The 13009-nt window shown below is 48.6% G+C and overlaps 1 protein-coding gene and 1 non-coding gene across 2 annotated transcripts in view; both read left to right on the plus strand.

The window, feature by feature from the left end:
• LOC135921775 (heparan sulfate glucosamine 3-O-sulfotransferase 6-like) overlaps positions 1 to 13009 on the plus strand; it is a 129442-nt gene continuing 116433 nt past the window's right edge. The window contains exons 1-2 of the mRNA XM_065456077.2: positions 1 to 1202; positions 5978 to 7045. Of these exons, the coding sequence (XP_065312149.1) occupies positions 6090 to 7045 (956 nt within the window). The 5' untranslated portion in view covers positions 1 to 1202; positions 5978 to 6089. The remainder of the gene's footprint in view (positions 1203 to 5977; positions 7046 to 13009) is intronic.
• Positions 8449 to 8633, plus strand: LOC135921784 (U2 spliceosomal RNA). Its single transcript, XR_010570630.1, has one exon. It is a non-coding gene; the product is annotated as a U2 spliceosomal RNA (small nuclear RNA).

The raw sequence follows: 13009 nt of genomic DNA on the forward strand, positions 1-13009 counted from the left end.
TCGAAAGCGGACCGGACCCGCAACCGGTAGCAGACGGTTTTCGCGGGCCACCGGAGCAGACGGCGCGCAGGATCGCCGCAACCTTTCGCGGTCACGGTCACGTGTCTCGAACGATGATACGGCACCTCTCTCGCTAGGGTCACAAGAGAGAGGTCACTCCTAGCGGAACGACCAACGGACAATCTGGCGGCCGCTTGATGACCGAGAAGTTTCAGGACAAGCAAAGACTGCGAGTGACAGTGTCGGTCGTTCCCCAGTTTTTCACCTCTGCGAGTACTACAGAAGAACGCAGATGACGCTGACAACAAAACCTGGCTTAAATCAAGTCAAGAAGGCGTCGATATCCGGAGGTATTAGATGTGTTCGACCATCGACAAGACGTACTTCGACTGTCCCTGTTGGCGATGTGAGATACAGTTAAACTGCGTTGAAATGGCCGATTGTGCTTGTTCTGCAACAATTCTGTGGAGTTGGAAAGTGTAACGCTGCTACAGTGTTACGTGAATCCAAATGCAAATTAAGTTTACGAAAATCGTCGCGCTTTTTGCTGACCGCAGGGAACTTCAGACCCTCAACTACGCCCCCTTCCCCCCTTTTGCTCTTAAATATCATCCACGTGATCTCTAACTGACCACGCGCGTGTGATACCCAATGACTCCTGCTTGAGCGCTACGTAGGTTAACAACCAACTCAAAGGAACTCCTTCAATGTCGTCGTACCATTCCTGCCAGGGTCCAAGACGTACATCTCTTCTAGAAGCCAACGGCTCGAAACAAACCAGACGTCCGAAAGTATCGGCCTAGCTGGCTTCGTTTCAGATGACGGACAGTTTCAAGTTGAACTTGGCAGGCTTTATATAGGAGCCATTCTCAGCGGGCTGTAAATAAAAGACCCCGCACGCCATCGTTCGGTCATAGCCAGTCCTGGAGCCACATCTGGCGCGACCTCGGCTTTTTGGATTGGTGACATGATGTCTGCATTTCCGTGGTGTGTACTTGTTGTTTCGCCGAGAAGCGTAGACTGTGCGACGTAGTCCAGGGTCGTCGGAAGTGCTCGTCGTGGACCGCGATAAACCTTCGAGGATTAAAGTCAAGCTCAAGATCGGCACGACAGCCAGTGGTGATTCCTTCGTCATCAGTGTGGATTTCCAACCGACCGGGCCAATTCGGCAGACATGTTCTTCTATCGCCAACGCTTCGCAGGTAAGTTTATGTGAAGAATCTGGAACGGTAATCCTATTTGGCCCGTGGCATAGCCAGAAGTTTTTCTGGCCAGAAGCCAGAAGGGGGGAGGAGGGGGGGGGCAAAGCAGGCTGCATATTAAAACAGAAGGGGGGGGGGGGGGAGGTATGGCACGTGCCCGGTGTGCCATCCCCTGGCTATGCCACTGAATTTGGAGGAAGTTGAGCGTATCGAAAGACGCAAGAGAATGAATGGTTTTCAATGTTTGAGTTGGACGCAGAAGTGTTTGCTTGCTGTCGAACGAAAGTAACGGTATACGTATATGGACAATATCACTTGCAGACGTTTAAAGCAGGGCGGAAGGTGTTGGTAGATAAACAAAACTCTGCTTAATAATGTTTGTGTCTGAGAAGCGTACAAATAGTTCCAGCATTTTCACAGCCACCTTCGTGAACAAGCTTCTTGCCGATAAATCTAGCATTTTCTTTGTCGTTTTCTTCTACTTCACTTGATTTCGTGTGTCGTTTCCTCTAATTTCTCGTTCCTTACATGGTCCGTGCAAATCAGCATGTAGAAAAGAATTACGCGCGGGCATGCGCACATATATATTTGCATGAACGAAGAACTGCAGGTGCAACTATCCAGTGCCTAAAAGGCATTGATTAAATAAAGTGGCAACATTAGACATGTGTCGATAATTTTGTCTGTCTCGGTAACTACGTTAACAATTGGTTCCAGTATATGTACCGCACTGATCTCCTACACATATGAATTGACGTACTTGCTAACTTATTCGACTATTTATTAGGTGTACTCGAGTGAAGCGATGTTTTTAAATCCGATCGAATGCAAGTATTCCAGAAAAAAAAAAGGAAAAACGACATCCAATTATTCACTCGAATATCGAATATTTGCTCATTTCTAAACAAAGCGAAATATTAAAGTTGTGTTGACTTCGCTTGGTGATAAAAAATAAATAAAAGGAGCAACCGCCACCGTTACAAGGTGACTACATCTCTTTCTATTATTTTCATTTCAATAAGAAAGAAATATAAAGCTTATTTCCTTAATTTTATACATTCGGTTAAATGTGTACGAGACGCCGTAGTGGGCAAATCCGTGTCACTTACGACCACCTGGCGTTCTTCAACGTTCACCAAATGCACGACATGCACGAGCGTTTTTTGCATTCTGACCCCGTCGGGACTCCTCGGCCGGCAATGAACACGCTACCTCGACATCGCAACGCCAGTAGCCACTGGGGATAATATATATATATATATATATATATATGTGTGTGTGTGTGTGTGTGTAGCGCACATTGCATATACCATGCGTGGTATTTCGATGCGCCATTCTCGAAAACTAGGGAAGTTTCGCTAACACGGACAGACATCGGGAATGTGGTCTACACGAATTTTTTTTTTCTTTTACGCACAACGGATTCAACGTGTATTTATAAAGAGAAAAAAAGGGTATGTTACTAAATGAACGATTAAAATCGAATAATATAGTTCGATTCACTCTACGCCACGCTCACGAAAGCGTGTCCTGTGCACCGTAGCTCCACAACAGTAGCAAAACAGTTGTTAAATTTCACTCGCCTAGTCAATACCGTTGATAAAACACGTATAACGGGCAATAACTACAAGTCCATTGCGTTTACTTGCAGGCGAGCACGCGCAACGCTAACTGCATGCCACTTCAGGTTACTTTAGTTGTGGTTCGGGCATTATTTCTTGACAGCGCTACTATAACTTTCTGGAGCTTCTGAAGAAATTATCGCAAAAGAGAGCACCCGCACACAACCTCGTTTGCAGCGTACGCATTGTAATTAAAGCGTTCAACTTATGCACGCTATAGTATACGAATTTCTAAACGCCACTTCCTTGCTCGTAATCGACATCCTAGCCATTCTGGCAACCTGTCTCATGCATACCTCTTTCATATCGTTGTATTCGCGGATTTTAAGGATGAGCTATTATAAATTACAGTATTTTTTGCGATACAGTACGCGGAAAAAGACGCTGAATCCACGCGTTGAGACAGTGTCGCATGGCGTATAACAAGATACACACCCTGACAAAATGGATATTTCAGTAGTTTCAAGAGAAGATTTACGGAACACCGTAGATTCGAAATAAGGGCAAGATGTTCATAGCTCAGCAACGAAACTGATGATTAAAGTAATAACCGTGACTTTATTTAGCATGAAGAAAACAAAAAAGCAAATTTGTTTGCTTGTTTTTTTGTTCAAAATGGAAGCGCGAACATGGAACGAAGCACTCTACGTCTGGCTTGGGTAATTCATGATATTTCAGGATGACGTTCTCAGGCTAACGTTGAATTCCTATAAGGGCGAGTGCCAGCCCATGGCTAACAGTTCTTGCAACGAAAATGTTTCCGCATTCGCCCGCAGCGGAAACGAGCGAGTTAAGTACCTCGGCATTATGCTGGAAATAACTTAGGTGCGTATACAGTGGAGTGCACCTCGCAAACAACGGCACAGGAGCACACTAAAAACGCGCCTATAAAGCAAGACTTCCGGCACCTCCTCCCCTCCACTCCCGACGTAGCTTCAAGTCGTAAAACTTATTCCCTGCGTTGTGTTCGGGCTGCAGAAATTCCAGCTCGCACAGGCTCCAACTCTAGATACGGCGTAATCCAGTTTAAGCTAGTTTTCCGGTAATTTTAAAGATTGCCTGTTGCAGCTAACATAACTCTCGTCCTTGAGCTGGATTTTATTCAGAGAGACGGACATTACCAGCACGAGAAATCGAAACACACATTCGTCAAGGTAAAAAAAATGCAATAATTATCTGCTTGATGAATTACATTACGGCACATACTGCAATTAACAAATTCTAACCGGTGAGTTTGCAAGGCGTATCCACTTGGAAATGAATGCCCAAAATGACCCCAGTTTGGAGATATCCGCCGTCAACCTTGCCGTAAAAAATGCACCCTTGTTCCACTTACTTATTTAACAGAACGCTCTTGTATGCATTGAAGCACAAAAATAACTCGAAACTGGTTTCATCCTGGAAATTCATTCCCAGTGGATACGTCTTGCAATCTCACCGGCTACAGTTCGTAAATTAGAATATGTGCCATAGAGTAATTAATTAAGAAGTTAAGTAGCGTACTTCCCGTTAGTTATTCCTATATGTGTTTCAATTTTTCGTGCTAATGATGCCGGCATCTTCAAATAATCCAGCTCAAGGACAACAATTACGCTGTCTGCCAGAGACGATTTTTAAAAATTCCGTAAAACTTAAAAATGATTACCCCGTATGCATCATGGCCGTGACACATCTGGCACTTGCGACCGTATAGTCTCCCGGATCGCGTGCTCCGTCGAACTAGACCTCCGAGATCACGAATCTCGGAGGACAAAGATATCTTGTTTAATACGTCTTCCGGAGAGCTTGCTTTCACTGAGGCCTGCTAATTAGGATCTAGCCTTTGTGTCGGGCCTGGAGCATTCTTCGACTGGTTCTGTTCACCAAATGAAATTTCGTGTGCCACAGCGCGGCCCCATGACACTAGACTTCCACTGTCAGCCAAAAATCTGTAGGTAGGAGTAATGGCTTGGCAAAGAATAAAGAAGTTGGCCTCTAATTACAGATGAATCGCAGCTTCTCCTTTCAACGGGACAAAGGAACCGAAGGAGGGAGGAGGAAGGAAAACAAGAATGATAGGCAGAGAGGTTAACCAGAGTAAGTGTCCTGTTGGCTGCTCTGCACAGGGGGAGATGGTAAAGGCAGAAAAGACAAGAAAACAAGAGAAGGTTTAAACAATAAGGAACGCATCAGTTCGCACATTCTATAGTTTTTCAGAGCCCCCTTTTTGTTAAGCACACAAGCGCGTTTAAAGCACTTCGGGCCGATGTCGGCTGGGACCAGGGTCCAAAAATTCTGGTTCCCGTATAAGGGGATGGTTATCACTCTTGTCGAACATGGTGCAGAGGACTTTTCTTTGTGCACTGAAATGACGACAGTCGTACAGAAGGTGCGCTATCGTCTTTTTGCACCTACAAACTTCACCATGTGGACTTGTGGCCATTCCGATTAGGTAGGAGTACGCATTATAGTGGAAGGGCCCAGACAACAAAGGCGCTGGTTTTTAGAGTCTGCCGAATCTCATTGAGCCAACGTAAGCTAGTGAGCAAGCGCACAGAGCTTTCCCACTGCGTCTGTTCTTGACATCGGGATAGTGACGCAATCGCTACTGCCATGTGAAGATCAAATGGCTGCGTCTGTTTGCTCGCTTTCAAGGGTACCAAAATGACTTGTCAACCATTGGAATACGATGTCATCTCCACTCTCAACTACCCGATGGTAAATTTCTCGCGTCATGTTCGTGATTGTCAATGCTCACGAAGTAGTTGAGCCACCTTTTGACACACTAAACTTGTTTTCTCTCTTTCATTTTGCTTTACCAAGACTGTCTGTGACATACACATGTGTATTCATTGATTTGATATATGTGTTCTTACGATGCTCTTTATATAGATAGCTCAATGTGTCACTGAACCGAACATACAATTATATTATCCGTTCTGGACGAATGTACTGGACGAACAGTCGGAACGGCACTTTTAGTTCAGAGAATCGAACCATCGCGAAGACACACTCACAAGATAATCACGGAATGCGAGAAACTGACATCGTTCGCTCTTCTCAGTGAGCTCACGAAGCCTCATCTGACGTTGAAACAATGAAGTATTTCTTTCGCTGAATTAATTACACCGACTGCCTTTTAATTTGGGTGCTTTTTTTTCTCTTCGCTTACAGGTGCAACGGTTCCTGCTCACCCACAGGCGGAACATGCCCACGTCCACGCCGGCACGCGTCGGTGACGTCAGCGCAGTTGGCCGGGCTGCGATGAGCCAACGGGACAGCCGCGATGAGTCCCGCCTACAGGACATCCGTGCGACGCCTGGTGGTCTACACGGCCGCCCTCTGCATCCTCATCGGCTACGCCTTCTTCGCGCCAGACCTGACGCTAGCGTCGGGAGCCCACTACGAACAATCCCTGCCCCGCCAAGTCATCCTCAACGAGCAAAACCGCGCGGCGAGCCAATCGGTCGCCATAGGTGCTTTGGCAGAAGATGACGTCGTGGGAGCCAGCGCCACGTCCGGAGACATCCGGAAGGGACGCGGCAAGGAACGTCGTGACGTTGACGTCGCGCTTCCGGGCGGACACGTCGATCTGGAAACGAGCTTCGGTAGACGGCAAGGCAGCGGCACTGCCGAAAGGGTTCGACTACTGCGTCGAAGTGCTTCGAGCCCTCCAGGCCGGCTTACCCTGGCTCTGAAGACGACGCCGTCCCCGAAGATAGCGAAGGTATCCCGCGTACCGGAAGCCATTAATGGCAGTAGAAGGCGGGACACTGGGGTAACTCAGAATAGTAAGCCGAAGATTCGTCCGGAGTGGACAAGCCAGGCGTTCGGCGCAGCTGAAGATATCGACGCCTTTAACGAAGTACTCGATGGCGAGAAGACTACTTCCGATGAACAGGCATCAAAGTTCGCTGACGGTGAAGTGATCAGTGATTACGCGCACTCGGTGACCACGGATTCTGCGAATGGTGTGAACAGCCTCGAATTCGGGCGTGGAGGGAACGTCACCAGGTCCAATAAGCCTCGCGCACACCTCGGTGTGCGGGCCGCCGCAGCGCCCGACGCGGATGTGGCGGAGAGTCCCGAACGGCGCCTTCCGCAGGCCATCATCATCGGAGTGAAGAAGGGCGGCACCAGGGCAGTGCTGGAGTACCTGAGACTGCACCCGCAGGTGAGGGCCGCAGGACCCGAGCCACACTTCTTCGACAAGCACTACCACCGCGGATTCGACTGGTACCGGTGAGTGCGTCAGCACTGTCCTATTCGTCTCTTGCATCTATCTACAGAGCTCATCGCGAATCACCACGTGACCAAGTGGCCAGGGCAGGGCGGGCCAGTTCTGCGCCTCGTAAGCAGATCGTGGCTCCCTCTTTCGTGGCTGTATAGAATCGGGTGCCCAATTCAAGAACCGTTTCGTTCCTGAGGGCTCTTTGCTATTGGCCGGTTATCTTCGCTAATATTATGTACAACATCAGGACCCTTATTAACAAAAAGTTGATCTAGATCAGCTTACACGACAGTGAAGTTCGTAAGGAAGAAGAACTGCCCAACAGTGACGCCGGGGATACTATTAGCGATGGCCCCGACGAATCAGAAGAAAGTATATTGCAAACTAGAATCCTTGTGAATTCGGCCCCAGGTATTGCCGGGGCATTTGCTGTTATGAACAGTGCTAGCGTAAGAGCATTTTCGTGAATACTAGCCCACAGCCCTTATTCAGAAAGCTGGAACAGAATAAGCTAGAACATCTTGTTTGAATCCGCACTACTCATAACTTGAGTATTCTATGGTATACAACTGGTCCGCGAGTTGTCACAGTGGCACGTTGTGCGGCGCATTTGAGTTCGACAAGATGTCGAATTCCGCGAGCGAGTCATCGACCGACTACACCGCGTAGAGCGAGGCCTCCAAATCCTATAGACTGATACACAAGTCCTGCCGCCAGAGCAAAGATGCGCTCGCGCGCACCGTGCAACCGGGTACATGGCTGCCCAGCATGCCTTGCGTGTTCTTTCGTTTGCATCTCCGCCCGCCAGCAACGACCTCTCCATCGTGCACCGTGTAGCGCACACGGCACTGCAGAGACGTAGAGACAAGCGGCAGTACAAGCACTGACCAACAATGGAAGATGTAATTTTTAAAAGGCAGGGCACAAGCAAACGAACAAACAAAACGTACCCAGAAGATAAATAAATAAGTCATGAGCCATTCCACTCCGTGAAGGTGGGTGACCAGAGAAGCTGATTAGCACACGAAACGCAGGTAACACAGGAGCAGGAGGAAGAAATAAAGAGAGAAGGCAAGGATGTTAACCAGAAATGCGTCCGGTTGGCTATACCTACTCTGGGGGACGGGATAGAGGGAACAGAAAAGCGAGGTAGAGGGAGGGGAATTTCGAACATAGGTACGGACTCATTTACAGTGATCCTTATGTACATTCGCGTGGACGACGGGACCACCGCCTCGAGGAGCCGGAGGAAACTAGACACGCGTGACTATAGCGTACTACAGTAACATTATTCTAGTACACTATACGCGTGACCTTTCGACGGGACTGCCCCCCACGAGAGAGCGCAAGGAAAGGAAAGTAGATACGCAAGTGCTTGGAACGCCGAGAAAGAGAGGGCGGTGCAAACGCAGACATGGCTGACGCAGGTCAAAGATTATATTACGGTTCTTTATATTAACTTAATATCTGATACGGGTTCTATTTGGCCCCATAACCTTAAAGTTATTTTATACAAGCTGGCGGAGTGCCTGAAGCCTGCTTCACCTCCACCGAGTGTCAGCCCGGTATTGCACTATCTCCGGGATCGGCCCACGGTTTTTGCACACGAAGAACAAAAGCGCACACAACTCTAGCCATAAATAGCTTCGCTTTAAAAATTCCGGCCACACCTAAGCACTTCATATATGAGTCAATTGTGAATGCTAAAGCATTAATGTCAAATTTGACGCCGCTGAGCGGTCCTTCCGAGTTTTGCGCTGCGAGTGATGTTTGCCTTAATGCTTGTTCCGCACGTCGTCTGTTGGAAGAGCTGACGACGATGGTCTATTCCGCTTCCTTTCTCCTCGCTCGTTTTGCTGCGTTCCGCGCTCCCGTACTTCGTCTACGGTGCGTGCACAGGCGTGGACGGCCACGTTTGGCTACTGCCAAAGTTGCAGTTGCCGATGACGTAGATGCTTCAGACCCCATAGCGGTTTGTGCTGCCCGAGCCAGCAAGCGCGAGCAAGTGTCACGAGCATAGTGTACTAGAATACTCATGACGTGGTGTCGCAGCCAATGAGTAATTAGGTGCCGTTCTTTCGCTGGCATACAGATACCGCATGCGCATTCGCTCAATGGGCCATTTTTTTACGCTTTCGAATCAAGATCTTTTACACATTGCGGACTTCTGCCTTGTGGCTTCGTTATGTACGGTTGTCGGCGGCTGTGGAGAAAATGAAACACTTTCGAAGATATCGTGTAGATGGACAATTCTAGCCACGAAGTATACGTAAAGCCTTATGAAATTCACAAGGGGACGGGGCAAAAGAAATACGTCCAGAGGTGAACGGGAGACAAAGCTAATGCGACACGTATGGTGACGACACCGTTGTGCACAGTGTCGAGTGCCCGAATTCTAAAAAGCTACAGGGCACTGTCGAACTCGAACATTGGTACGAGGCTAACCTACCCTCTCCTAGAAAGCACGGCTCCCATGCAGGGCGCAGGCACGACTTTGCAGTAGAGGCGCGCGGAGAGAACCAGCAGACTTCTTCCCAGTCACTTATCGTCATGATATTACGCTTCAGCCACCGTAATTACGCTATGGTTGTAGTACGTATTTGTAGCCTTCTAGACTGTATCGCAACAATGTTCGTTTCCGCGACCGTCCTGCAGGAAGATCAGCAGTTAGCCTTCTAATATCGTTATAACGGTGAGCAGGTCCACTTAACACCGGTCGCGGTGAGTAATGTTTGGTTATCGTATGCGTAGTACTGTCCCGACATCGCGGCGTGTAACTTGCGTGATAGCCTCGTAGGATGATGTGCTATTACTTACAGTCCGCTCTCCTCAAGCCACTATATCCTTACAAATCGCGCGTATCCGCTCGGCAAGTAGCAGCGAATGACGTGCTCGACGTAGTCAACTACTGTTGGTCTTCTTGGCACGAAGGCGAAACATGGCTTGAAAAGCTTGCTCGAAAGCGGTCACTTCAGCGTCGCGGTCAGGTGCATCCCAACACTTTGCGAACTTCAACTGTCGCGTTCAAAGCTGCCGCCCTCGATCAGCGTGAGAAAAAGCGCACGACGCGACATAGCGGCGTCCATCGCACGCCGTAGATATTTGCGTAAGCACAGGCTGCGAAGCATGTTGCGAAGAAACGGAAAATAAATATACATTAGCCAATGTTTGCGCTTCGCTCCGCCGATTTTCGAGGATCAGTTTGCGGTTGGCTCTGCGCGGAGTAACTTCGCCTGCGCGAGTGCTCTCAATCTGCCATTGGAACAATCTTGCTCCAGAAAGGAGCAGAAACTGTTGCTCCACATACCGGAAGTGCTCCGAATCTGCGCTGTTGCTGCAGCGCCTGCAACAGCACAGCAGCAACTACACAGCAACGCCTCAGAGCCCATACTTTACCCCGAAGCCTCCCCCGGTGCATTGTCGCTCCTCCGAACAGCTCTTCTTTTGTTGTTGTTGTTGTTGTTGTTGGTGTTGTTGTTGTTCGGAGATCGAGCTAGTCGCGTTGGACTCGTGCTCGCGCCGGCACTGTCGGGCCCCGCCCCTTTGCTTTGCAGCCACCGCCTCCTCGCGTCACGTGCATTCAAACGCGTCGGTCGCGCGCGCTTCAAACGGACGACCCTCTCTGTTCTCTTTTTCGTGCCGCCCACAAAAAAGAGAGAGATCGCCGAGCACAACGAGGTGCTTGCTCAGTGCGCGATGCGTGGGGCGCGCAGTTGTCTCTAATTTGGGAACAACTCCGCGAGCTAAACCGACAGCGGAGAAGCCATGCGGTCGTAATTTTCGTGCGATCGTGGAGCCGAAAGCGAGCGCGGTGCCGCTCCACGAAGCGAACGAAAGTGGCTTCAAGACGCACCAAAGGCGAACATAGTATAGAAAAACCTTGCTGCTCGTAGGTGGTGCCTGCCATTGGCCAACTGTCTTGTTACCGCTTTCACAAAAACTATCAGAGGGGTTTTCTTCTTCTTTTTTTTTTTTCATACGGGGTCAGTAGTGACCCGGGCCTTGGCGTAAAACGAAAATTTCGAACCTCCGTTCGCGTTCCTTTGCACAACCAGCCCTCAACGTCCTACGCAGCTCCCACATTTCGATATCTCCGTATTCAGTCATTATTCTGGCATGTTATAGAACGCCGGACCACACCTATAGGCTTGTTGCTTACCAGGGGCGGAATTCGCAAAACTTCACATTAAGTTTCACCTTAGCTATAGCGCAGGGTCTTTGTGGACAAACGAAAGGTATGACTGCAGACTGTTCGTTATCGTGCATCTGGACGCTGCCGCATTTGACGGGCTATGTCCCGCCGTTTGAAAAAAAAAAGGGTGGGGGGCGAACAAAAAGGTAGGGCGGCGACAGCCGTAGGAGTCCTGGACCAAGGGGTCCCCTCAATGGCGTGACACGGAACCAAGGAGGAGCAAAAGCTATCGTCGTTCGTGTGTCTTCATTTAATTTAATAAATGTTTTCTCCTCCTTCTACGCGGTAAAATAATTTACACCTAAAATGCTGCAAGGGTGCGAGTTATAGATTGATTTACACCCTTGTTCACTTTTAAGGGGTGAATTATTTTACGGTGTGCGCGAACAAACGCTGCTCGCGATTTGTTCACTCTCCTGGGCGCAATTTCTGAGCACAGCACAGGCAGCAAAACTGATAGGTCAAAATGCTTTCAAGTCGACATTATATATGGTGCGAGGCTATATTGTTGCCTGACAGATGCTGTAATGAGTATGTTATCGCAGCCAATAATTCTGAGTATTTCGTAATTACGCGAATAACGTGTGGCGTACGCATTGCTGTATTTTGAGCTGTGTGCTGGCCATGCTCTAGCTTTCCATCTACTGAAACATAAATATTTCGTTCTGTGGTCTGCGTTGAGTACACTATGTAGGCGCGTAAAACGAGCTTAAACAGGCCTGGCGAAACCCCTCTGGCACAGTCGTATGACCCCACCGTATTCCACGAAGTTTACGGGAACGTACGCAAAGGGGTTTAAAGAAACGCTCGCTTGTACAAGCAAGCTATACAAGGCGAACTGCAAGCTTATATAGAGAAAGAAACAATAAGAGTTCTCGTATAGGGGTCGAAATATCGAACGCTAAAGAAATTGAGAAATTTGTTATGCGGAGCAAGAAACTGCGATGTCTTTGCAGTGGACAGAGGTCCCCACGACGCATACATGCAGTATGTGGCAACTGGGAGAACATGCCGCAATAATTAAAGCCAATAACTTTGTCTTTCTCGCCCGTGTTGCTGGTCGGCGGCCGCACTTTCTCAGCCGATGCAAAGGGCGCAAGCCCTCGCGTATTACAGATCGAGTTGCAGGGACCGTTGGCCGCCGAACGACAAATGTGCACAGCCGGTCATCGACAACCTGAGAATTGCAAACGAACTCGACCCACAATTTGTATAGTGCACTCGCTTTTCACCTCTGAAAGAGAGTCGACTCGAATGGAGTTCACTCACAACTTAACGACATTGCTCTGCTAATGTAAAATTCTCATTGGAAAATGAAAGCTGGTTGTTTCAAGCTAATATGTTTGTATACCTTCGGCTGAAAGGAGATATCAGGATCACCCATAAAACGGACTCTGAGCGTTCAGGTTCCGTCCTGGAACCAGCGACACAAAGGCTGATCTGCATGGAAAAAAAGTTGTTTAAACACTTGAAAGCGTTTCACGTCAGGTACGATTATAAATAGTGAGTAAGCGAACCTTACTGACTCTTAACGCCGGTGTATACGCGTTGCGTAACCGGCTCTCGAGGCGAAGTTTTCGTGCAACCAGAATGATTACTCCTGAGTACTCCGTGCACTTGTGCGGGCCCCGGGTGCCGTTTGTGAATTCGAGGTTGACGACAATGTTTTCGCAAGTGCGCTGTAGCCCAGTATCTTTGAAGTGGAAATGACAAAGCCATTGTCAAGCAGACACCATTTACCGTTTTGTCTGCTCGTTTCTTTTGTTGATATCAAGTACGATGT

Source organism: Dermacentor albipictus, chromosome 8, assembly GCF_038994185.2.
Source record: "Dermacentor albipictus isolate Rhodes 1998 colony chromosome 8, USDA_Dalb.pri_finalv2, whole genome shotgun sequence".
In the NCBI taxonomy this organism is placed as follows: Eukaryota; Metazoa; Arthropoda; class Arachnida; order Ixodida; family Ixodidae; genus Dermacentor; species Dermacentor albipictus.